General features: G+C 38.7%; 1 protein-coding gene across 1 annotated transcript in view; it reads right to left on the bottom strand.

The window, feature by feature from the left end:
- Nucleotides 1–25,590, bottom strand: part of Bmp5 (bone morphogenetic protein 5) — a 124,092-nt gene extending 98,502 nt beyond the window's left edge. Inside the window, exon 1 of the mRNA XM_021172253.1 lies at nt 24,375–25,590. Within this exon, the coding sequence (XP_021027912.1) occupies nt 24,375–24,864 (490 nt within the window). The 5' untranslated portion in view covers nt 24,865–25,590. The remainder of the gene's footprint in view (nt 1–24,374) is intronic.
- Nucleotides 25,591–25,827: the final 237 nt, after the last annotated feature.

The following is a 25,827-nucleotide window of genomic DNA, read 5'->3' as shown; positions in this document are numbered from 1 at the left end:
GTAAGAATGATAAATGTTTCTAACATAGATAGTTAGGATTTTTATGAAACTACTTTTTAAAACTTTTTAAGAACTCTTATTTACTTCGGCAAAACCACTGGTTTGTTTACACTTCCTTGCATGAGGTCAAAGTTTTACTTAATCCAGAACCTTCTTTGTGTATAGTTCCGTAGCATTGCCTGTAAAATACTGTTTGTTACCCTGCTTCCTGGAAGACCACCCGAACTCAAGAATAAACACCTTGCAAACATCTGGAGGACTCCTAGTTTCTGGCTGACCAATTGCGGCGGCTTTGTTATAATCACTCAATCACCAAAAGAATGCAAATTTGTAAACAAAACAAAAACACCGCAACCCAGCTACTGCAGTTCATTTCCTGTTTTCACTTAGCACCGGCACACACGGGTTAGTTGACTGGCACACCGCTCATAATTCAATATATTCATACTGCTCATAAATCAAATCAGATTCAGCTACTGGAGCTTAAATGGCATCACAATGGGGAAAGGGTACTTGGTAATATGGTTTGCTTCTGTGACATTTGTATTGAAAACTGATGTTCTCTGGGGCACTCACAGTTAAGATGAACTAAGCAGCTTGAGCTGAATTCTCAGCCAGGTAAGCTTTTCTCAGCTCTGGACTGGTGGTGCATACATTTAATCCCAGCACTCAAGAGGCAGGTCTCTTGAATTTGAGGCTATCACATCTACATAACAAGTGCCAGAACAATTAGAGCTATAGTGACAGTCACACATGGTACCATTAGCAGACCAAGACTCTGTGGCTAGACAGATCATAGGCTCTAAGGAAGAACTTACAACTAGTATTCTGGTAAATGGACGTATTATTAGACTGATTCCTAATGCTGTATCTTCATACCCACAGGTCAATGCATCTCTCAACCCACACAAGGGAAGCTCCCTTTTCAGTAGATGGGGATTAAGAAAGAGACTCCATATGATTAACAAGTAAAGAATAAGGGATTGAGCTGGAGGACAGGAGTGGGTGGGTTGGGGAGCACCCTCATAGAAGCAGGGGGAGGGGAGATGGGATAGAGGGTTTCCAAACGGGAGATATTTCCATTTACACTGAAATGTAAATAAAGAAAAAAAATAGATGACTATAGGTAAGAATAACAAATTGCATAGTTTGAAACATAGAAGAAAGGATTTTGAAGTTTTTACCATAAAGAAATGATGTGTTTGAAAGATAAATATTTACCCTGATTTAATCACTACATAGTGCATACATGTGTGAGATTATCACACATCACATTATATAAATTTTTATATTTTTATATTTATATAAATACATACTTTTGATAGTTTTATACATCAAAGTAAACTTAAAAATAAAAATTTTAAATAAAAAGAGAGATTATAGAAGGCCAGACAAATGAGGTATCTATATCACACTCCCTACTCCTAGGCTCAGGGATGTTTGCAGAAGAGGGAAAGGAAAGAATATAAAGCATGGGAACAGTAAGGAATCAGGACACAACAGTGTACAGCAGGGGGGGATAACGGTAAGGAATCAGGACACAACAGTGTAGACAGCTGCACATGGGAACTCAGCAGTTGTGACAGCATGGGCAGGCACCTTGAAAGCCGGAGTGGGACCAAGTCTCAGCATGTGAGGGCAGTCAGGCCCGGAGTCCCATTCCTAATAAGAGGGCTAGTAGAATCTCACTACTACATGTTAACCACCAGTTGTGCCAGCACCATTTGTTGCCTATCTCCTTGTACTAAGGTCAAATCTAAGTGGATCAAAGAACTCCACATAAAACCAGAGACACTGAAACTTATAGAGGAGAAAGTGGGGAAAAGCCTCAAAGATATGGGCACAGGGGAAAAATTCCTGAATAGAACAGCAATGGCTTGTGCTGTAAGATCGAGAATTGACAAATGGGACCTCATAAAATTGCAAAGCTTCTGTAAGGCAAAGGACACCATCGATAAGACAAAAAGGCCACCAACAGACTGGGAAAGGATCTTTACTTATCCTAAATCAGATAGGGGACTAATATCTAATATATATAAAGAACTGAAGAAGGTGGGCTCCAGAAACTCAGATAACCCCATTAAAAAATGGGGCTCAGAGCTAAACAAAGAATTCTTACCTGAGGAATACCGAATGGCTGAGAAACACCTGAAAAAATGTTCAGCATCCTTAATCATCAGGGAAATGCAAATCAAAACAGCCCTGAAATTCCATCTCACACCAGTCAGAATGGCTAAGATCAAAAATTCAGGTGACAGCAGATGCTGGCGAGGATGTAGAGAAAGAGGAACACTCCTCCATTGCTGGAGGGATTGCAAACTTGTACAACCACTCTTGAAATCAGTCTGGCAGTTCCTCAGAAAATTGGACATAGTACTACTGAAGGATCTCGCAATACCTCTCCTGGACATATATTCAGAAGATGTTCCAACCGGTAAGAAGGACACATGCTCCACTATGTTCATAGCAGCCTTATTTATAATAGCCAGAAGCTGGAAAGAANCCAGATGCCCCTCAACAGAGGAATGGATAAAGAAAATGTGGTACATTTACACAATGGAGTATTACTCAGCTATTAAAAAGAATGAATTTATGAAATTCCTAGGCAAATGGATTGACCTGGAGGGCATCATCCTGAGTGAGGTAACCCAATCACAAAAGAACTCACACGATAAGTGGATGTTAGCCCAGAAACTTAGAATACCCAAGATACACGATACAAAGCACATGAAACTCAAGAAGAACGAAGACCAAAGTGTGGACACTGTGCCCCTTCTTAGAATTGGGAACAAAACACCCATGGAAGGAGTTACAGAGACAAAGTTTGGAGCTGAGACAAAAGGATGGACCATCTAAAGACTACCATATCCGGGGATCCATCCCATAATCAGCCGCCAAACGCAGACACCATTGCACACACTAGCAAGATTTTGCTGAAAGGACCCTGATATAGCTGCCTCTTGTGAGACTATGCCAGGGCCTAGCAAACACAGAAGTGGATGCTCANAGTCAGCTATTGGATGGATCACAGGGCCCCCAATGGAGGAGCTAGAGAAAGTACCCAAGGAGCTAAAGGGATCTGCAACCCTATAGGTGGAACAACATCATGAACTAACCAGTACCCCGGAGCTCTTGTCTCTAGCTGCATATGTATCAGAAGATGGCCTAGTCAGCCATCAGTGGAAAGAGAGGCCCATTGGACTTGCAAACTTTATATGCCTCAGTACAGGGGAACGCCAGGGCCAAGAAGTGGGAGTGGGTAGGTAGGGGAGTGGGCAGGAGGGTATGGGGGGACTTTTGGGATAGCAATGTAAATGTAAATGAGGAAAATACCTAATAAAAAATTTTTAAAAAAATAAAAGGAATCTCACTACTGGCCAAGGAGCTATTGGCAAATGGTGGGAGGAGAATCAGTTTTCTCTAAGAATATAGCCATTTGTACATTGACAAAGTCCAGTAGAAGGCCACACATCCAAGAATAAATGAACAACACAAATTCAATTTGGGGAAGGGGGAACATGGAGTTCCCTATGTGGATAGGGAAGGAGATGTGGATCTGGAAAGAGTTGGGGGAGGGATAAATATGACTAAAACACATTGTACAAAATTATCAAAGAACTAGCACACACACAAGGTTGTATTCCTTTTCTTTCCAATCAAAATAGCCCACATGATTAGACCATCTTTTAAGTTCATGTAAACCAACTGTGGGTCCCTATTAATTGTACCCCAAAAGTCAGTAACTGCTTGAAGGAGTGAGTAGCAGAGTGGATATCACCTGTGTATCCACTTCACCTCAAACCCAAATATGACCACCAGTAACCTGCTGCATCCTAGAAGATGCCCTGCTGCACACCCATGCAATAACAACTCACATATTTTGATACAACAGTTATCACCACTGTGTTTTCCCTTTTCTAAGTTAAAAGGTAAATTATTGATCCATTTGATCTATATTTATCATGAGGCTACTGAGTGTAAGACACAGTTCCAAGGATTGGGAAGACAGCGATGAATTATCGTTACAGAAATCATAGTATCCTGTAGAAAACTGCAGTTACAGCAGTGAATGGTTAACGAACATACATATCACATGGTGGTTGGAGCCATCCTCTGTACATGTACACACATACACACATAGAGACCTGTATAAAGGCATAAAGAGTAATATGAGCACTGTTTCAGGTTAGGTGATAGAGGAGGAACTCTCTGAGGTAATGGTTGTCTAACCAGGTGAAAGGAGACTACACTGCTCGGGCAATGAGAACGGCAAGCACATAGGTCCCAAGGAAGGAGAGTGCTTGGCTTTCTGTAGAACATGTCAGTGAGCATGCTTGGTTGGAGCTGTGATCCATCAGCAGAGTGGAGGGAAAAGACAAGAGTGCTGCTTAGGGTCTCGGCCATTTGTACAATGTAGTAAGGAGCTTGGATGTTATGTTTCTAATGATGGAAAACCTTTGAAAGGCTTCCGTCAAGTGCTCCTAAACCAACTAAATGATTTGGAACAGATTCACAATCTGCATTCATTCAGTCCCTATTAACTTACTCTACTTTTTCTACACATATTTTAAATCATGGGACCCAAAAGCAAGTGAAAATAATCTCAGATCTTTCTTTGAAACCAGGAAAACAGAACTATTTCCATCTCCTCTTAATAATCTACACATTGACAGCGCCTGCACTCAAATTACATTTCTGGCAAAATATGTCTCTTCTTGAATGTGCAGCCAAACTTTTAACCTTCTGCATATATTACTTTTCAAGGACTGTAAGGGTTATGTTTTTATCTTGAGCTGGAGTAGAACTTCGTATTTATCTTTAAAAGGCATGTATTCTTTCTGATTTAAAATGTTTGGGATTCAAATGCCAGGTGCTAGCCTAGATCAAGCTAGAAATCCCTTCATCAAATATGTATTCATTCTCTCCCTCTTTCTCTCGCTCTCTCTCTCTCTCTCTCTCTCTCTCTGAGAACAATTCTCTGATAGAATGTAATTATATATTATTACATGTTATATGAGTATATTATATCTTGAATGTTATATTAATATTTAATATGACAAATATAATACTCAGAGAATATGTTTCATCCCATTTTCTGACTAGTTGCATAATACTAGCTTGTCCAAACTGCAAGTTTCTCATAGTCAACTTATATTACAGGGCTTATCATGGTTTAAATAAAAAGATATATAGATGTAGATATAGGTATAGATATATAGTCTGTGCGTTAAACATGTATCTAATCTGAAAACTCATAGTTATTTCCAAATTTGTTTTAACTTTAGGATAAAAGGAGTATTCCCAGAAGAAATTCCCTGTCCCTTCTTTCTGTACAATCTTTACAGCCAGGGCACCATGTCATGCAATTTTTCTACTATGTTGTGCTTAGTTTCTTTGTTATTTCAATGGAATAAAGAAAAGGAAAGTTGTTTTGTTGTTGTTGTTGTTGGTGGTGGTGGTGGTGGTTGGTTGGTTGGTTCTTTCTTCTGTCTTGTTTTTTTCTTAATTTTCCTTTCCCCCATCTAGGCAGCTAAACAGGTCTTTGTGCTGTTTCTTTTAGGGGATGTTTATATTTTATAACAGAAGCTACTTATAAAAACAAAACAAGGCAAAATCGAACAAAACCAAACCTACTAGCATGTCTTCGGACAGATTATACTGTATACATACATCTGGGGGCAGGCAAGAGTTGGTTGAATGTTTTAAGCAGGAGACAGGAAGGAGCAGTAAGCAGAGCTGGGGGCCTGACAGTGTCATTTTCCTCACCAAGGGGAGAGGCAGCCCAAGAAGTGGTGCAGAGGGAAATGTCAGCACAGATGCCACCTTGGCATCACTGGACTACTCTAGAAAACTCTGGGAGCTTAGGAAAAAGAGGCCCACAGTGTTTCCTACAAAAGTCAGAAGTATGAACAGCCTTCTAAGAAGTACATTTCGTTACAACGATATCTTGTATGCATGAATCTATAATGCAGCTAAAGAATTCATAGTAATTTTAGTAAACTCAAAGAGTAGTTGTAACTCAACTTTGAATGCCTGTCACCAATGACACAAACAAACCAAAAAAACTATCCATACTTACATACCAATGACTTAACAGTTTAACAGTTTAAGATCATTTTTTCATTTATATTTCTAGCTACCTTCACTATATAGAAATAACTCCAACTGAGTTATTGGTATGCTGTGTGCTTGGTAAAAAGAAGAGAGAACTATAAAAAGAAAGCATGCAAAAATACGTAGAACTTACATAATACCAAAAATAAAGAAACCACTGGACTTGATTCTCTTCCCTTTAAGGCTCAAACCCCAAAATTACAAGATTGAGCCACCAAACATAACTAAAAGTGTTCCTCCACATATATTTAATCAAATTAGCACTTGGCCTTGACCTTTTAAGTGTTTCCTTTTTCTTGGGGAGAAAATTGTTTAGTAGTGATCTAGTCCAATCTAGCCTATTAATAAAACTTTACCGTCTCTGTTAACAGCTCATACTTACCCTAGTGAACATTCTAAAACAAACATGATTCATTTTAATATTAATTAAATACTTAATTCCTGTTAGTTGTAAGCATGATGTATTGCACAGAAGTTTCTATATGTGCTAGTATTTCTTTCCTGACCACCCTGCTTCATGAATATCCCGTTATACCCAAGCCCTACACAGCAAATGCTGCAATGACATTGTAAGTCTTTATAGTTTTACAACAGTCTGTGTTAAGATTTGTACTGAGATTAATAAATTCCCTCTTCTTCCAGCTATGAATTTTATTCTAATTTCAAAATGAATGTTTTATCAGACACACTCTTAAATTAAAATGTCTGCTGTTGTTATAGTTAGGAACTTATATACATATACTTATATAGGCATGCAATAACAATTAGCAACAACAGCCACGACCCAAAAAGGCCATGAACTTGAAGAACAGGAAGAACATGGGAGGGTTTAGAGAGAGGAAAGGGAAAAGAGAAATGTTTCCATCAAATTATAACCTCAAAGATTAAAAATAAATAAATACTACCGCTAATTTATAATATCTCATCTTCCCCCTCTTTCTAAACAACTTTAAGTTTTAATGAATGCCATTACATTTCTACTAAGATCATTATGGATAGAAGGTTAGCCTTTGAGTCACTCTGGGTCTGGGAAAGAGGTCTGTTTTCTGTTGAGAATTTAAAAACAAGAACACAAGCAATTATATTCACTCTGCTTTTGCCATTATCATGCCTCAAAAACTCTGGACAATGTCAGTGATAAAACATCCCTTCCAGTAAGAACAAATGTGTTGATACAAGTTCAAAAATTGCCAGTTGGTACATTTTTATCATTTTTTTTCCTAATGAGCATTGGATTCTATGGATGCTCACAATACAGCACAATGACACCATGGGGAAACTCATAGCACAATACAGCACAATGACACCATGTGGAAGCTCACAGTACAGCACAGAGACACAATGGATCGTGAAATTTTTAGGTGCAGTTATACCTTTTCTATAATAAGCATTGTTAGTCATTATACCAAACCAACCAGTAATATAAATAAGCCACAAAATTCCAAATAATTATGAAATTATAATCAAACATAATAAAATTCTTATTAAGTTATTTTAGTGGAATATTTTCAAATATGAAAAACTTGAAAGTTTCTAGAAGCAGTTTAAAGAAATAAAACCAGGGGCTGGAGAGAATGCACCGCTGTTAAAAGTACATGCCACTTTTGCAGAGGTCTTGAGTTTGGTTCCCAACACTCATAACACAGCAAAAATGGCCATCCTACCAAAGTCAATCTACCGATTCAGTACGGTCTTCATCAAAATTCCAGTTCAATTTTTCATAGCTCATGAAAGGACAATTTTCAGCTTCATCTGGAAACTAAAAACCCAGGAGAGCTCACGAAATTCTCAATAATAAAAGAACTGTTGGAGGCATCACCATTCCCAATTTCAAGTTATACTACAGAAATATAGTAATAATAATGCCATGATATTGGCACAAAAAAAAACAGATACATTAATCAAATTGAAAATCTAGACATAAATCCTATATAGACACCTATTTTTAATAAGAAGCTACAAAAATATTCCAACAAATAATTCAGGTCAAACTGGATGACTTCGTGTATAAAAAATGCAAATAGACCCATGCTTTTAACCCCATACAAAATTAAAGTCTCAGTGGATCAAAGACCTCAACATACAGTCATCCTGAGTGAGGCAACCCAGAAAGACAAGCATGTTATATATCCACTTACATGTAGATATTAAGTTCATGATAACTGAGCTGTAATACATAGAGCTACAGAGGTTAGATATAGAATAAGGGATTGGGGGCAGGGAGACAGATAGATCTCCCTAAGAAAGGGAAATAGAATAGATAGTTATGGATGGATGTGGGAGGGGTTGGAAAGGGAGGATCGAATAGAAAGGGGAAGGGAAGAAAGAAAGCAAGGAGGGAATACAGGAAGAGACAGAAAAAGCTAAGGGTCATTTGAGGAGTTGTATAAAAATCTAATACAGTAGAAGCTTCCTAAGATATACATAAATGAAGGTGATCTAAATGAAGTCACCAAATAATGAGGGAGAGGCCAAACTGAACATTTGTTGTCACCAAATGAAGCCTCTAGTCCTGGGACTGGGTTACATCTGTTTGAGTTGTTGGCCAAAGGAAACGCCTAAACAACTTGGGCTGTTGCCAGTACTATAGGCTGCTCTTCACAGACAGCAAGATCCCATTGCTGGAAACAATACCTACACAACTCATTGAACATGGAGAAGCTGATCTGGTGCCTACATAGAGCCTTCACCTCTATGTGCTATCATCTTTGGTACAGGAAGGTATTCTGAATGCAACCAAAGAAGAAATAAACACAGAGCTATCCACAAACCCTTTGATCTACAATGTTGTCTTGCTTTCAAGATACACGAGTACAATGGTGGTACAGCGCTTGAGTGAGTGATCAAGCAATATCTGATTTGACATAAGGCTCATCCCTTATTCTTTGAGATCAAATCCATACCCAACATGACTTGGGCAACCAAGAAACTGAGACTAGGCAGTCCAGGAACCTAGGACCAAATACTACTCTTCTAAAAAATAAATAACATAGCAATAAAATGAGTCCTAATGACGTTCTGCTGTACTCGTGTATCAGTGCCTTGCTCATCCATCATCACAGAAGCTTCCTCCTGCAGCAGATGGGAACAAGTACGGAGATCCATGTCAGACATTATGCAGAAAGTGAAAGACCTTAGAACACTCAGCCCTAAATAGGACGTCTCCATCAAATCTCTCCCCTCAAGGCTCAGAGATCCCTGCAGAAGAGGAAACGGGAAGAGTGAAAGACCTCCAGAGGGGATGGAGGATACTGTCCTCTATGTCCATATGATCCATGCACATATGAACTCACAGACACTGAGACATAATGCACAGGGCCTGCAATAGGTCTTCACCAGATGTGGTCCTAGAGATGAAAGGAATAGACACATGCCCCCATCCCTAACCCGGAAGCTATCTCCAGTGGATAACCACTTGCAGAGGAAATCATAGTTTCCCCCAAGGGAGTCTCAATGAGGACACAAACTACTCTTAAAAGTGAACTGAATGCCCAGCAAAAGATGACCAACAGAAACTCACTCAACAGCATCCATGAAGGTGCCTTGTTCATAATGCCATGTCATGGCTCTTCTCATTTTTAAATTTTATCTTATTGTCCTTTATTTATATTTTTATTTTATTTATATTTTTCTTCTCTTTTTTACCGTAATGGGTCCTTTGTGTATATATCATGGCTTCCAGTTCACCATCTTTATTGGGTCCCTGAGCTTGTAAGTGAGAGGGTCTGTTTCTTGTACCTACTTTTGGGCTCATTTCTTCCAGTCTATTTTGTCCTATTTTGATGTTTTGAGTTTTGCTATTTTTTTATTTTATATTTTGTTATTTAAAAAAGAATCTAAAAGATTCAAAGCTTCCTTGACAAGAGGTGGGAACTACACTTGTCTGATGGTATAAGGACAAGGTTTAGACTGTAGCTAGGGATTAGACCATTTAGTAAAGTGATCACAGGCTCCTCTCCAAGATTCTTCTGGCATACTTTTAAAAGCAGAGATTATTCACCTAGTTCTCAGACATTTAGTTAAAACTTGATCATTTTTTAAAATGTTAATAAATTAACAACTACACCTCACATTTTGTATTGCCCCTGCTTGCTATCTAGAATTAAGGACAAGTGGGTAAATTCTCTTTATATATTCCAGCACTTTGTTTTGGAAAATATTTTTGTGTTTGAAATATTTTCTTTTGGAAATAAATTAATTACCCTAAATCTCAGCCTTTAGTTAACAAGATATGTGAGGGGTAGGAAAAGACAATGAACTTAGTATTTATACAGCACAGAGATAATAAACTAGCTAAGTTAACCCACTTAGCACATTAGTGGCATTCACTCTATAACTATGACAAATCGAGAGAGGTGCACCAAGTGCAGAGTTGTCAGTGTTATGTAGAACACAGAGGAGATTCCAGCCACAACTAGTGTGTGAGACCAAGCCTGTCTGTTTCTATCCGACCAGTCATTTCCTAATTTATAGACAACCATTGTCTTACAACCCTCAGCTTCCCCTCCAGCAGGTTTCCCAGGAGATTCACCAGTCAGTCTGGATCAGGGAAGCTGAAACACGACAGGGATCTTTAGCTGCAGACCAGCTCTTCCTGTGTGGCCTGCTGTACCAGCCAACTCAGTGGGGCCCTTCCAGCTTCTCACTGATTTACTCCGTCCGTCCTCACAATCTCCAGCCAGCCCTTCAAGGCCGATTTACTCTTTGCAACTCTGACATCCTAGCTGTTTCCTGTTTTGCCAAATGTTACTCCTTGTTCACGCCAGGTTTGTCTCTTAAATGTCGGAATCAACACCAGAGATAAATCATAGCTCCACCCCTCATAACCGGCAAGTTGTATAGCGTGGCACAAAGACTGGTACCCTCGGGGGCTGCAGGGTGCTTACCTTCTTCTCCCTCACGATTGGCTGCTTCCTTCAGAAGACTTTAGGCACATCATCCTTTACTCAAACTTCTCTAAGAGTTAGACTTCAAGAAGACCAGTGAAATCATCATTAAAGACTTTTTTCTAAAACATTTTATGTTGTATTTTAATATTTTATGTCCACCATTGATGTGTTGAAGACATTTCGTAGTCAATAAACAATACTGTTTGGAAAACACATGGACGGTCACAGAGGTAAAACAATATTCCTATAACAGCCATCCAATAGTACTTGTAAAGGCAGGGCAACACAGCAAAGAACAGTAGGAGCTCTCAGTCTAGCCTGTCCTATTATAAGATGTAGTATTTGCAACAAGTGACTTAACACCTCGGATTCTCACTGTTAGTCATGTAGTTCAAAGCAAGGAACACTTGCTATGTATTTAAGACACTGGATGTGTGTCTGATAGAGCAGAAACTGTTAAAAATCTTAATTTCTACTTCTGTCATTTCACTTTGATAATCTGGTATTTTGTAATGTGAATTATTATGTCAACACTAACAACTGGGTGATAATCTTCCTACAATTTGAGGCATAATATGGCTGAGTGTATAGAGGCCCTTGCTACTAAGTGTGATTACCTGAGTCTGGTTCCCAGGTCCCACTTGAGGAAAAAGAGAATACATACAGAATACATACACACAAACAGAGAGAGAGAGAGAGAGAGAGAGAGAGAGAGAGAGAGAAATGTATATATACATTTATATAATCAAAACATTTAAATCTACACTTTGCTGCTCTTTTGTCCCACAATAATAGTCAACTGTTAGTTAAGAGTAAGACAGTCATAGAATACTAGTCAGCTTCTTTTCAATTATTACCTAGTAATTACTGTCCAATGTTCAGTAGCATGAGCAGATTTAAGAGACTGCAAGGAAAAGATCCTCAAACCAGATCTTGGAACTCTCGTTTGTTTTAGGAGTTCTGAAATGTATTTCCATTGACTCATTATAAACTGAAGCAGTATCACATTCATGCTATAAAGCAACAAAATCAACATCGATCATCGTTTAGTTAACAATAGAAAGCAGGTTAAAAGGCTTAATCAAGTACAACTAAAGAAGAAACATAGAACCAAAGGTCAAGACATAGACCAAACATCTCAGTTTTGGAAAGCCCATTGTTTGGGTAAGTATTTGAGCTGTACCTTTCTGGAATGTACAGTTAACATCCACTGTGAAATGGAAACCTGCTTTAGCATGGCCCAAGCCTCCAGAGTCACACGCTCCTGGAGCTGCGCAGCTTTCTGATAGAGCCACGAACTCTGCTACAGTGTGGTCTCTCGACTGCTTCCTGCTTTTCCCAATAAAGGCTTCCTCGGGTTTTGTTCAAGGTAACACACTTATATAGAAAGAGCTGAGGCTTGAAAAATATTTTCTTTATGCCCAAGAGGTTAATTCAAACTAGATATTTAAATAACAATACACTCTTTTACAGGTTTGTGGGTATGTTTGGTTTTACTTAATGATGAATGTATTTAAACATTTAATGTGGAAGAGAAAAAAATTGAATGGTAAGTTGAATATATAGTCTTACTCTATGCTTGGAATGGTTATTTTTAGGATTTTTATCAAATCTATATTTTTCCACTATATGTGCTACATAATATCAAGAGTCAATGTAAATATTATGATCTAAGTTACATATACTCCATGGATACTTTTAGATAATTTGTAAGATAGTTATTGTAATTTAAACAAAATACCAAGACTTAGCTGTTATGGGGGGGGGGAGAATTAATCCAAACAAATAATTTAACAAAGTCACAAAATTTAAGGCTGAATTCTAAACTGAACAATGTTTGCGTTGAGGATGAGGCTGACACTGAGCGTCTTCAGAATAAGAAATTCAAACGTAATCTGAGTTACAGACAACAAAAAGGCCTCAAGGGTTTCATGATTATTTGAGCACCGTGCCTTTCCTTCTTGAAGGTCAAGAGTTCATTCACTCAAAACTTCATCATAAGACAGTCATTAAAAACGTAAGATCAAAAGCAAATTGACTTAGGAAAACATATATTAAACACTGCCACTTTCCCCCTCTTCTTCAAAGGACCGTTTGGAGAATGTCTATTTTCTTTCAATCAAAATCATTAAATTGTATATAGCTTTGGCTTATATTCTCTTTCGCCTACTTCATAATCTCTGCGCTAAAACTAAAATCACACAGTAGTCCCAGGAATCTGACAAGGGTAATATGAAAAGCACCTATCAGAAGCTTATCACAGAATCTATGCCTGTGGGGCTTAAAGGGGAGTACACAGTAGGTCTCCTGAAGGAGTTTCCAGGCTGACATCATCGGCCCTGCTTACGGAGCACAGGAGTCTTACTCGTTAGTTTTACGTTATTGGACCCAAGCAGGAGACAGAAAACAGTGTATGAGAACGGCTTATCTCGATTCATGATTTGAGAGACAGTTGTTCCATCATGGGTAAGCACAGCTTGAGAGCAGATGGCTTTCTGGTTGCAGAGTGGGTGGCAACTTCTCTTGTAGCCCCAATTAGGAAGCTGAGAATCTTTGTTGACAAAGAATTGGAACAATCATCAGTATCCACCCTCATCAGAACTCTTCCAACTGATCAGTCCTATCTGAACTATCCACACCCACACCCCCAAAACTGTACCAGCTGCTGGGGAGCGCGTGCTGGAACGCATGCGCCGGTGTTCACACTGTGCGTGAAGCCCTAACAGTCCTACAAGAAGGCAGTCAATGAAACTTGAGACTTCATTCTGGTTTTATTTGAATAGAGGAAAAGTGGCATGCATCTTTCAGATTGTTCCTGATGCATCTACTCTTCCAAATCCTGGTGGACTGTGAGTCTCCGTTAACCTTAGACACCTTAGCATCTGTTCCAGTAGCAGTCGCAGTGGAAAATTGACGACCTCATGTAGGTTCACAGGCCCGTGGCAGTACTTTATTAAGTCCAAATTACAATTTCTCTTATGATCTCTACTTCAAAAGGTAAAGGTAAAATAAAGTTATAATAAAGTGAAATGGTATGCTCAAAGATATTCCGTTTTCAAAGACAAAGCTGCTAGTCTCTGCAAACTCATCACACTGAAACCATGTTGGGAAGTGAAGGAGGATGACGTAGACCCTCCTCCCTCAGCTCAAAGAATTCGCGAAGGAGTGTTGACCCATATGGTGAGCACTTTTCCCTTTCTGCCCACTTGTATCCAGTTATATTCGCATAATGAAGTTCAAGTTGAACTGTCCTTTGCTGCTTACTTAATAGTGAAAGAAAAATGTAAAAATTTGGGGATAGGTAGATGGCTTAGCATTTAAAAGCATTTCTTGCACCTGCATACATCCCAGGTATAGTTCTCAGCACCCACATGGCAGCTAAGAGTCATCTGGAACTCCAGTTGCAGAATTTCTGTCTCTCTCTAATGGTTTCCTGGGGTACCACAGACACATAGTACACAGACATACAGGCAGGCAAAACACACATAAAATACAATAAAAGTAAATATGTCTTTTTATGAGACAAAATATAAAAATTTAAGAGGTAAAATAATAATACCTAATAAATTTGAAGGCGAACCTGAACTACTGGGAGTGAGCATTCTAGTGAGTGCTTCCTGGTGATTAAAGGAGAGGAAGGTGGTTTTGGCCTCAAGTCTCGGGGGTTGGTTATTTATGAGATGAAAATCGCTGAAATGCCTGCTGTTCTACTAAATTCTGCTTCTGTGACTCAGAAAAATTCTACCTAGGGAGAGCAGAGGTAGCAATCGAGAAAGACAATAATCCCAATTTACCTTACCATAACATTATGTTTTCTTGCAACATTAATTATGGAATGTGAATGTTGCATGTGAGGATATTATATGATTGCACTCAGAATCCAAACACTAATGTACAGACATGAATCATTTTAAAATAGCGGCTTAAGGGAAGCCTTGAAAGGAAGAAGTGATGTTCTCCATCCTTTGCCTCCCTGAATGTTGGCTCTCCTGTGTGCTCCGTGCTCAATCTCCTGTCTAGGTAACAAAGGCTCTTTCTGTCAATGCTATTTCCCTCTCTTTAGCAGTTCTTTGAGTATTTTCCATGTTTGTTTCATCCTTTAAGAACTCAGTTTGTTCTACAATAGCTTTAATGCCGAAATCAGCAGTCTACATACAATTTACAGATCTTATTTTTCCTCCAGCATGGAATGGCTGCTTTCACCAGTTTGTTTTTTCAACTCCTGAAATAATTCTCTGTCAAGAGAAAATATGATCCTCCCTTTAAATTTTATTCTAATAAAAAAATTCAACATGTGTGTAGCTTCTACTAAAAGAAAAATATTTCTAGAAGCAGAAGACCAAGCATCCAATTCTTTGTTCATTCTTTTGTGTCCAAAATCTCTAGTTTGTACCTCAAGAGTGGCTCTTTGCCACAGTTTGCAGCTCTGCCCTCTGCATCACAAGGGTTTCAGGGGCTGCCAGTGAGTTCTGTGACTCTCACTTAGAAGCATAGGTGGGAAACCTTGGCCAGGAATACAGCCTAGGAATTCATTGTTTGCTTCCCTTCCCTGCTGAATATCTGAGGGTTGCTTGGTGGCATCTCATTCCCAAGGCTACAGTTCCTCTCAAGGTCCCTTTACCATACATCTGTCCTGAGAGATTCTGGTAACAATTTCTAGCATGTGCCTACAGATAATGAAAAGTCCTCAGCTACTCTGAGTTACTAAACTATCGCCTACATTTTGTTGAGGCAATCTGATTACAACAATATAAATATTAATCAGATTTTCCTCAAAAATGATTCAGCTTACAAGTGTTTCCTCTTTTCTTCTGGGACTCTGGACAAACACTGGGGTAAGACAGGGATAGATGGGGTGTGGTTCTTACTGCTGACACTGGTAAGTAAACGCCACATTCAGGCGCCCAGTGTATGTGGGTGTAGATAAGATAGGCCTCAAGCTTAGTAGGGCCTTTTCTTTAGTCTCATATTCCGCTGGTACCATCTTTGAATTGCTAGGCAGTTTTAGTCCAGGGCTCCCAGGTTTTGTTTGGAGGGTTGATTGGTTGGTTGGTTTTTCTTTGTCTTGTTTCACATTATGCACCCCAGTCCCACTCATCTCCCCATCCCCTCCTACCCACCCTCCACGCTTGCAACCTCCCCCCCTACAAAGAAAATATAAGACAAACAAACAAAAATAAATAAATAAACAAACCACAGAAAACATCTCCGTGTGGAAGCTGTAGTGTGTCACCGTGTATCCCACAGTGTGTATCATCTGTCGACACATCTTCACTTGCAAAATAAAAATATTCATTGGATGGAACATCCAGAGACTGCCCCACCCGGGGGCCATAATCAGCCACCAAATGCAGACACTATTGCATACGCCAGCAAGATTTTGCTGAAAGGACCCTGATATAGCTGTCTCCTGTGAGACTATGCCGGGGCCTGGCAAACACAGAAGTGGATGCTCACAGTCATCTATAAGATGGAACACAGGACCCTCAATGTAGGAGCTAGAGAAAGTACCCAAGGAGCTAGAGGGGTCTGCAACCCTATAGGTGGAACAACAATATGAACTAACCAGTACCCCAGAGCTGAGTCTCTAGCTGCATATGTAGCAGAAGATGGCCTAGTTGGCCAGCATTGGGAAGAGAGGCCCCTTGGTCTAGCAAACTTTATATGCCCCAGTACAGGGGAATACCAGGGCCAAGAAGTGGAAGTGAGTGGGTAGGGGAGCAGGGCAGGGGGAGGATAATGGGGACTTTTGGGATAGCTTTTGAAATGTAAATGAATAAAATATCTAATAAAAAATTTTTAAAATATTCATTGGAATAAGTCATTGGTCTGTTTTGAGATCTCTGGCTTCTGTGACACCACCAATCCTGGATCCTCACCCGGACTCCTCCTGTTGTTCCTCTGTTTCATGGAGATCCTGCAGTTTTGGATCCGCAAAACTGGCCCTTTCATGTGCCCCAACAGTTCACAGATGATGTAGGGTCTGGAGTGGACCAACTCAAAGCCCTGGATCTGGGCCTGAGATGTAGCTGAGCTGGTCAGCCCATCAACTCTCCCCCATCTGCCCACCAGAGTGAGCTCTCCAGCACTGCTCTGGCTAAGCCACCCAATGCTGCCACTGGCTGGAAGTAGAGTCAGCTCTCCTGTTCTCATGCACTCCAGCCCACTCACCTGCTCCCACACCTAAAGGCAGGGCCCACACTCCCAAGTGCTACAGCCAGTAGGGGAAGAGTTAGTTAACCCAATCTCATGACCTCGGGGTCATCTCTCCAGGACTACTGTGAGTGGGAAGGGGTGAGGATGGGGAAGGAATTACCCCTGCGGAAGAGCTCACAGTTTTAGCCCACACTGGGATTCACAGATATTGTAGCCACTTTTATAAATATGCTATAAATGCTGAATACAAATGCAACCCAAATAACAATCCCAGATGCTTTTTCATGCCTTAATGTCTTTTAAACACTGTACTGGAAGCTATATACACAGTAATTCATTTCATTCTTTGACAGCCTGTGACAGGGACAGAGCCACAGAGAACTCAACCAGCTTGTGCAAGGCTATACTGCCTGCCAGTTTAAACACTGGATTCCAGATGAGATGGTCTAGCTTCCTCAATGCTATGTACCTCCATCATGGGAATCATAGCAAAGACAACACTTAAATGTAATTCACAAATGAACCTTAAGAACAGTAACCTGCCATTGATGGCCATTCTGAAAGAACTGTGTTTCCTACGCAGAAAGGCTACGGACAGAGTCAAAACGGCCAAACAAACCTGTGCACACCCAATGACAGACACTGGGATTCTCTTAAAATAGCACCAGTGTTCATGATTGAAGAATTTCATAAAAGTTACAAAATGTAATGTTTTTCTTGTTCGGAGACATTCAAATAAAACCCAAATATGGTTTTACAGAACTTGATCATGAATTTCTTAGGGCATACATTCACTTATGTATATATAATACTTGTGGATGTGGGTGTGTGTACATGTCCGTTTGTGCATGTGTGCCACAGCATTTGTTGGTCAAGGGGCAAATTAAAGTAGCCACTCCTCCCATTTTCCCATGTGGAATTCAGGGATGGTCTCAGCCTGTCAGTCTTGGTGACAACTGCCAAAACTTGGGAGTGGAGGGGGGCATTTGTGTGTGCATGTGTCCTCAAGCGTGTGTGCGTGTGAGTGGGTGTGTGCGTGGGTGGGTGGGTGGGTGTGTAATTCTAGAAAGCCTATTCAATATCAAGAAGTTGTTAACACTCAGTTCTAGTAACTAATTAAGTAAACACAATATCTGAGATATATTTTAATTATGTTCGTTTGTTTCTAAAACACAGAATTATTTCTTGCATCAAGAGAACTTTAATACCCCAGTGATTATAAATGAAAGGTGAAAGGACATATTCCGAGCCCATGGACACTGCTGCCTTAGAAGTTACAGAATTGCAGGTTTTTACTTTAACTGCTATAATACTATTGTAAATTCCTCATGACTGTCATGTAAGCATCACACAGTACTGATTTAGCTACGTGCCTGCTGAGCAGAGAATAACACAGTCTCTGTGGATATAGTGTCATTGTTAGGTTCTTTTCTTCCAAAAGTACTAAACATCACCTTATTAATCTACAAATATCTTTCCCTGACATTTTAAACACTTTTTACATCAACATATTTTTTTCTTTTCTTTCTTTTTTTTAATCCATCCACCACTGTTCAAACAACCCTCATACCAATTGCAAAGATGACGACGACTTGTTCATGTGGATTATTTAAACATTTCTGGGGGAGGGGTGGTAGATAAATATACCCATCATTATTTTTATCTTACTGTCAAGCTTTGTGAGCTGAACCTTAAACTTCCCAATGTCAGAACAAAATGAAAACAAGCCCCTTTCCCCTCCAAATGAATGAGCTGGCTGACAAGGTTAGCTAGTGTGCTTAAAGGATATCTTAGTCACGGGTATTATTTTAAGAGATGAGCAAGGGGGGAAGCCCCGCAGCCTGGCTCGTAAAATATGAACTGAAGGTGCAAAGAAGACCTCATAAATACTGCTTAGAACAAGGGACTCAGTGTTTCCCTCCCGTCCTGTGAGTGGCTCTGTGATCTCAGCCCCTGTCTGTTAGGGAAACCTCTTCCTTTGACCTGTGGCTTTTTTTTTTAAAGCCAAGCTACTACATTATTTACGACTGCACATAGTGGCTGGTCTGTGTGTTCCTTGTGCACATATACTGAGACATATACTTTTCTTTTCCCCAAGTCAGTATTTTAATGCAGAGGATGAAAGGGCTTTTTGCTAGAGCTAATGTGGTCGGGATGCTAAATCAGCTTCTGAGCCAGCATGAGGCAGACGGAGGATTTCCCAGCACAGTTTCCACCTGTACACCTCAAAGGCCAGCTCTGAATAACTACCCATTCACTGCCATCTTTGGTACTTTTTAAAAAGTATTTTATTTGTCTGCCTTATCAGCATTGCCTTAATCTAGCTCATTATCACCTCTTGAGAATTTAATAAAGGAAATAATTTTTTAATATTAGTGGCATTAGTCTTAAATAAGGATAATATAAAGAAAAGTTGTATGAGAATTGAATGCTGAATTAGTTTTCTTCAGTGCTGTAGTCTTTCCAACCTTTTGCTTGGTTTTAATTCTTTTCCTTTAAAATTTTAATTATCTTTAAGAATGGTAAAGTAAAACACCAATTAAGTTTTACCAAAGGGAGCCTCAAATAGAATAGAAAAGGAGGCGGGGAGGGGTGGGGTGTGAGAGACATCACTGCAGGGGACAGCAGAAGTGGAAGGATTCTAATGCCCCGAGGTGCTCTCCTCCCTGTGGGTGGGGGCTGTGACCAGCACACCATTACCTTTTCCTTCTCAACTACTGAGAAAACAGGAGGCCTTACCTAGACTCTCAAACTGGAACTAATTGATTTTCAACTAATCTAAGCCTTTACTTATAAAGAAAGTAGGACCAAAGGCAAATCACAGGAAGGGTGGGAGCGGTAAAGACCACATGCCAAGAGAGCCTGGGGCTCCAGAAACTAGAGAACTAAAAAGGGGAGAGTTAAGTGTTGGATCTGGGGAAGGGGAGAGGAAAGGGTGTGTAATTATAGACGGGAGAGAGTAAGGAGCCAGAGGCGGTGCTTGGAGCCTTTCCAGCTCTTTCTATCTATCCATCCCTTCCTAAGTCCACAGTAACTTGTCATTAGACTTTTGAAACTGACTATTTGCTATTTGGTAGGCGACCATTAAGATAGATAGATAGATAGATAGATAGATAGATAGATAGATAGATAGATAGATAGATAGATAGATAGATATACATACATATATATATATATATATATCTTATTAAACTATGTTTAAAATAATCTCCCTCTGGGCAGCTGCACCAGTCATTTGGCCATAAAGTAGCTTTAAGACCCATAATCTAGTTGTCTTGATTATAAATGAGAATGATCATTGATGAACAGGGAAATAGTTTCGTCCTTAGCAATAATTTTTTTTCTTTAGACAGAGAGAATAATTTAAAGAATGATTGCTGTTTGGCCCAATAGTGAGATCTCTTGTTTCGGACACAATCCATGGGTAGGTGCTACAGTGGTTTCCAATCGTCTTTTCTCTCAATCCATCATTTACATTAAAATCTTTTGTGCGTTTATGGATGTGTTTATATTACACCTGTTAATAACTCTGTTATAGAGGCTCCATGCCTTAGATTGCACCTTTATATGTTTATGTATAAGTTCCCCTCCACTGAGCACCTGAATCAGCCAAAAGCAGAAATGATATAAATGAGGACACAGCATTATATTTTCTCAATATCAGGACAGTTTCTTGATTTTCCTAAGGGAGCTTCAAGTTACTGTTCCCTGTACTTTTCCTTTCATATCTAACATGCTAAACATGTTGTAAATCATGAAAATCTTAAAAGTTACATCTATATGCTTTATGCTAACACATAAGTATATATTCTTAAAATATAAAAAGAATTGAAATCAATGCACCAATAAGCCAAAAACAACTAATAAACACAAATGTCAATTTTTGCTTTCAGAAAAAATATATGTAGGCAATAAATAACACAAGCTTCCCATTTTTATGGTTTGCTCTGAAATATTTAGTGTTGTATCATTTAATATCGTTAAATAATTCATCAAAGTGTTGTTTTCTAATTTTTAAATATCCCACAACTGTATCTTTATGTGAGTGGAATTGTACTAAAATATTAAAGGTGCACAATCTATTCGTTTGCTTAAGTACTTCATACATAAACCAAGTAAACATTTAGGAAAAGAGATATAAAAAGAAAAAAAACTACCAGAAAAATGATATTTTGTTCTTCAAATTCAACAAAAATTTGACTGATATTCAACGATTTGAGAGTAGGGGATTAGCTCGTAAGTCTCTTACTATAACAAAACAAAATATGATCGAACCATTTAGATTTGTTTCTGTTAAGTGAACAAGTTGCTAAAATAATTTAAAGGTAAAAATAATGAGTTCAGTTTGTATGTCGATGCTTACATAGCCCGAGTCCTGTTACTTACATTTCTTTTTTACCTTTTCCTAAATTATAATCTTTTTTCACTTTTAAACGTGAAACTAATTCACAAGAATATTTAAAACTAAATATTCTGTTGGCTACGATTCTGAATCTGGATTAAGTTAAATGAGTTACAGGTTGCAGATGCTGTCTACATACGGACACACCCCGGTGCCTTCCTCCAAACACGCCCTGCCACTGCTCACCGAACTCACTGGACTTGGTCTCCATGACATAGATGGTTTTTGAGATACTAAAAAAATAAATTGCTCTTGAGCTCCGTAACAGTGTGAAACACAGTTGCAGGCAGGATCTGCTGGTTACTGTTACATTAAAAGCATGGGAACGTTTGTTCAGTGTATAATGATACTACACATTTACCTAGCCAAGTGTGCTTTGATTTGTTGTGTGCATGGAAGAGGCACAGAGGTGAGGTAGACTAAGCAGTGATTGGCTGTAACGTTTGGTTATGTGAGTAGGCGTGGTCTAAGCGTGACAAAATTGTAGCTCAGCTTCACTTCAACACAACTACAAGAAACTCATCCAGGATGGATCAGAATTCATTTTCTAGTCATTTCTCATGAGACGTTTAGTTAGGGATTACTAATAAGGAAGAAAAAAAAACATATGACTTGTTATTGAACATCACTAAGCACCTATTTGAGCAGGATCAAAATGAGTAAAGTTTCTAAATTTTAAATCTAATGTTATTTCCCTAGAATAAAATAAATAATTCTATGTTGATATAAATATGATCTTGTACACAGCTGTGCCGTCATATCATGGCTAACACAAGAAAAATGTCAGTAATTTAAATGAAAAAAAATATTACTTAATGGTAAAACAGGGTTCTAGAAATCATTGAATAAATTCTTTTCTGTTTCTTTTCTTATTTTATCTGTATTTATAGAAAATAATGGCATACAAGTTCAAGAAACTAGTAATTTTTTAAAATAAGAACCCCTGTTGCAAATGAGCAAAAGATTCAGTTTAATGGAATATATTATTAAGACAGATAAATGTCTGAGTATTATTTCTTAATCACAACTTCTCTTTTGTCACATTTTAGATGACATAAACTTCATAAGTAAAGTTGGTCTAATCTTTTAGATTTGGTTCTCTAACGTGAACAAATCACTAAGCTAATTTAAAGGTGAGCCAACGGACTTAGCTTTCTATTTAGACGCTCATGTGGTCCAAGTCCATGTAAGATGTTTACATCTAAATATAGTGATTTTTGTGCTTTGCATTTAGCTATGCTGAACGAAAGCTGTTCTCCTGACATTCATGTGCTTGACTGAAAAAGCTGCAGAGTAAAATGTACTGTGAGGAATATTCTCATGCCCCTAACACTAAGAAGAAACAATCAGACCAATTTAAAACTAAGTTTTATTTGAAAGCTCTCACAGAAGCCTGCTAATTATATATACAAAAGGAAATGTCATGCGGAAGACCTGCAGAGCACCTGACGTGCAGTAGACAATGACTTTCTAAAGCTGAGTGGTAAGAGTTTTGTCCCTGGTAACACAAAGCATATGATATAGTAAGCCCCTTCTCCCGTGTCCAGGGTTTCCAGAGAGTAAATGACCACAGCACATTAAGAAATATACATTACAAACCTGGCCACATGTCACCAAGACTGGTTGCTATCTGACTTCTCAAAAAGTATTTCCTTTGAGATACTATGCAAGAATATTTGTGCTAGGCATAGAGTAAAATATCTTGAAGTCAACCCAGACTGCATTTTCAACGAAAATTTTTAAAGGTTTTACTTTGTAAGGTTCTTGATTCTTTAAAGTTTACTAAATTAAAGTTGGTTAAATTTTTAAGTCTTAAAACTAAATCATGTTTAATGTTACTTTCCTTTAAACATCTAAAGATAGTCAAATCATCCTTACTTTATACTAAAGTATTTTAAGTTAAAACGGCCCTTGTAAAATCATTTTAAGTTGGTAAGCTATTTAATATTCTTGTGAGAGGGCATGCTGGGTAGTGATCTTCCATGTGAGATTGACAATGTTTAAAAATTACCATATAGCCCCAGTACTGAATGAAATATAATTTTAAGACTTATTTTCCATTATCTTTGTTGATATTTTTAGGAATTATCAACTAAAAATTTTTATCTCAAAGGAGAATTTGGTATAGATAAATACTATTAAATCAAGTTTTATATTTATCTTGCCTATGTCAAACATCAACTAGATATAATTACATTTTAATCATTAAACTTAAGGAATGTGAGACTGAAACTTCTTTTCTAAACTATTTTTTTCACTGAAGCCCCTTGATTTCTAATATTTAACAGCTCATTTGATCTTGGTTAATTTCATTTAGAGATTTTCCCCCCTAGGTGAGAACTTTTAAGTAGCATATAAATATGTATTCATATGCTCTTTAAATCACTAACAAAAAATTGGTTTGGAAAGTTAGTTTTATTTTCCCACACATATAAATAAACACTGGGTCCTTGCTTTTTTCTTTTCTTTCTTTCTTTTTTCCCCTTTTGCCCAAAGCACTGCTATCCTAATAATTTTCCCTTTTTACAGGATTGCCTTTTATGCACATCTTTAAATTAAATTTTAATAAGCTCTCAAAGGACCAAATTCTATCCAAATTGTGACTGTTTAATTTTAGTTTTCCATGTTAAAAATATGTGACTCTGTAGCATAAAACAAAATCGTATATCTACATAGAAAATGAAACAGAAGCTATGAAGGGGAATTTTATAGAATGAATATATAAACATGGCCACCTACCAAGAGGCTACTTTAACATTAGAAAAACTTCCTCTTTATACTAACACAGATGAACAAATAAACGAATAACATACCCAAGTTGACAAAGCTCATGACCATGTCAGCATCATTCAGAAAGTTGGTATCATGTAGGCTGGCAAGAGGTGGGCTCTGGGTAGTCAGAGGAGTCCTTGGAGGTAAGTGCAGACGATGCGCATACCCATTGGGAGAGGCTGGGTATCCCTTTCTTGTCTCTTTGGCCTCTCCAGCCAGGGACACCCTCAGCAAATACTCCGACTCCTCAGGGTTTTCTTCGCTAGCCATGGCATTGTAGAGATCCAGCATAAAGAGGGGGGCAGAAGATGCTTGTTTCCCTGGTGAAAAGGGCCTGGGTCTGTGAGGCAAACCCAAAATAGAGAGAATTTCCCTCTGTATTTCCCGTCTTTCATGGTTCCGTAGTCTTCTATAAATAAAACTGGAGTGAACGTGATTGTCTCCCAAGCCTCCTTTTGCATAACCCACTTGAACCCAGCCGCTCCAGAGGAAGCCCACAATACCCCTAAGTAAAAATACAGTCCAATGCATTTTTGTGCAAGAGCAAAAGTCGATATTTTTAATCCTTCTTGTCCACTTGGAAAAAAATAATAATCCAGGATCCTTGGAGGTATACTTCGCCAGTAGATGTAAAAACAAATTTACCTATTCTTCATGACAGTGATATTTCTGAACACAGCACCCTCAGTCCATTTTCTTCTCCTGCTTTAAATATTTTAGAACACGTCAAGAGTAGCTATTCCTAAGAAAGTTGAAATTCAGATTTCTAATTATCCACAGTTGTTAAGAACTTTTGAGGCGCTGATGTAGCAAAAGCTGGCTAAAATTATTTGATCAAATAACCTATGCATTCCTATGTGAATTTATGATAATCAGGCCTTTGGTATTTGAACTGACGAAAGCTGGTCTTCTGATAGACTGGAGCTCCCAAGTTCTCTTCACTTGCTCTGACTTCTTCCCAACGCTTGAACTCTTTCCAAAACAAATCCTGAGGTCTGAATCCCAGATCTACGCTGATCTGCACCTTGGTGTTGGAATTAGATTTGTCCGGCAGCCTAGTGATAACTTGAACATCTCTTGTATGGTCTTAGTGTAAAACAAGACCCAAGGTTACACTGTTCAAGTAAATGTGTTTCCCTGAATTTACTTGCAATCCTTCCTGTAAATCCATTCAATCTCTTCCCCCTTCTTACAGTTAATTCCACCTCCAGCAGGCACAAATATACCAGCCCTCTTCAAGGGAGATCTAAAGAGAAATGTAAGCACAACCCTGCTGGGAAAGAAGAGGCTTCTCCTTGTAATTTGAAACTGGTAAAGCAAAAAGAAGTTAACCCTTTTGCTACCAGAAAAGCCTCCATTTTCGCAATTTTATAGCCATGCATGTAACATACAACAGTGATCTATGGGGTGTACGAATTCCAGGGAGGATAAAAGCCAGTTTTCAAGTAACAGGCTGAAAATGTTGCCACCCAGCCATACAGAAATGTTTTAGGC

This window comes from Mus caroli, chromosome 9, assembly GCF_900094665.2.
Source record: "Mus caroli chromosome 9, CAROLI_EIJ_v1.1, whole genome shotgun sequence".
Classification (NCBI taxonomy): domain Eukaryota; kingdom Metazoa; phylum Chordata; class Mammalia; order Rodentia; family Muridae; genus Mus; species Mus caroli.
Note: the sequence above shows the minus strand (reverse complement) of the source record. Positions and strands in the feature narration are given on the sequence as shown.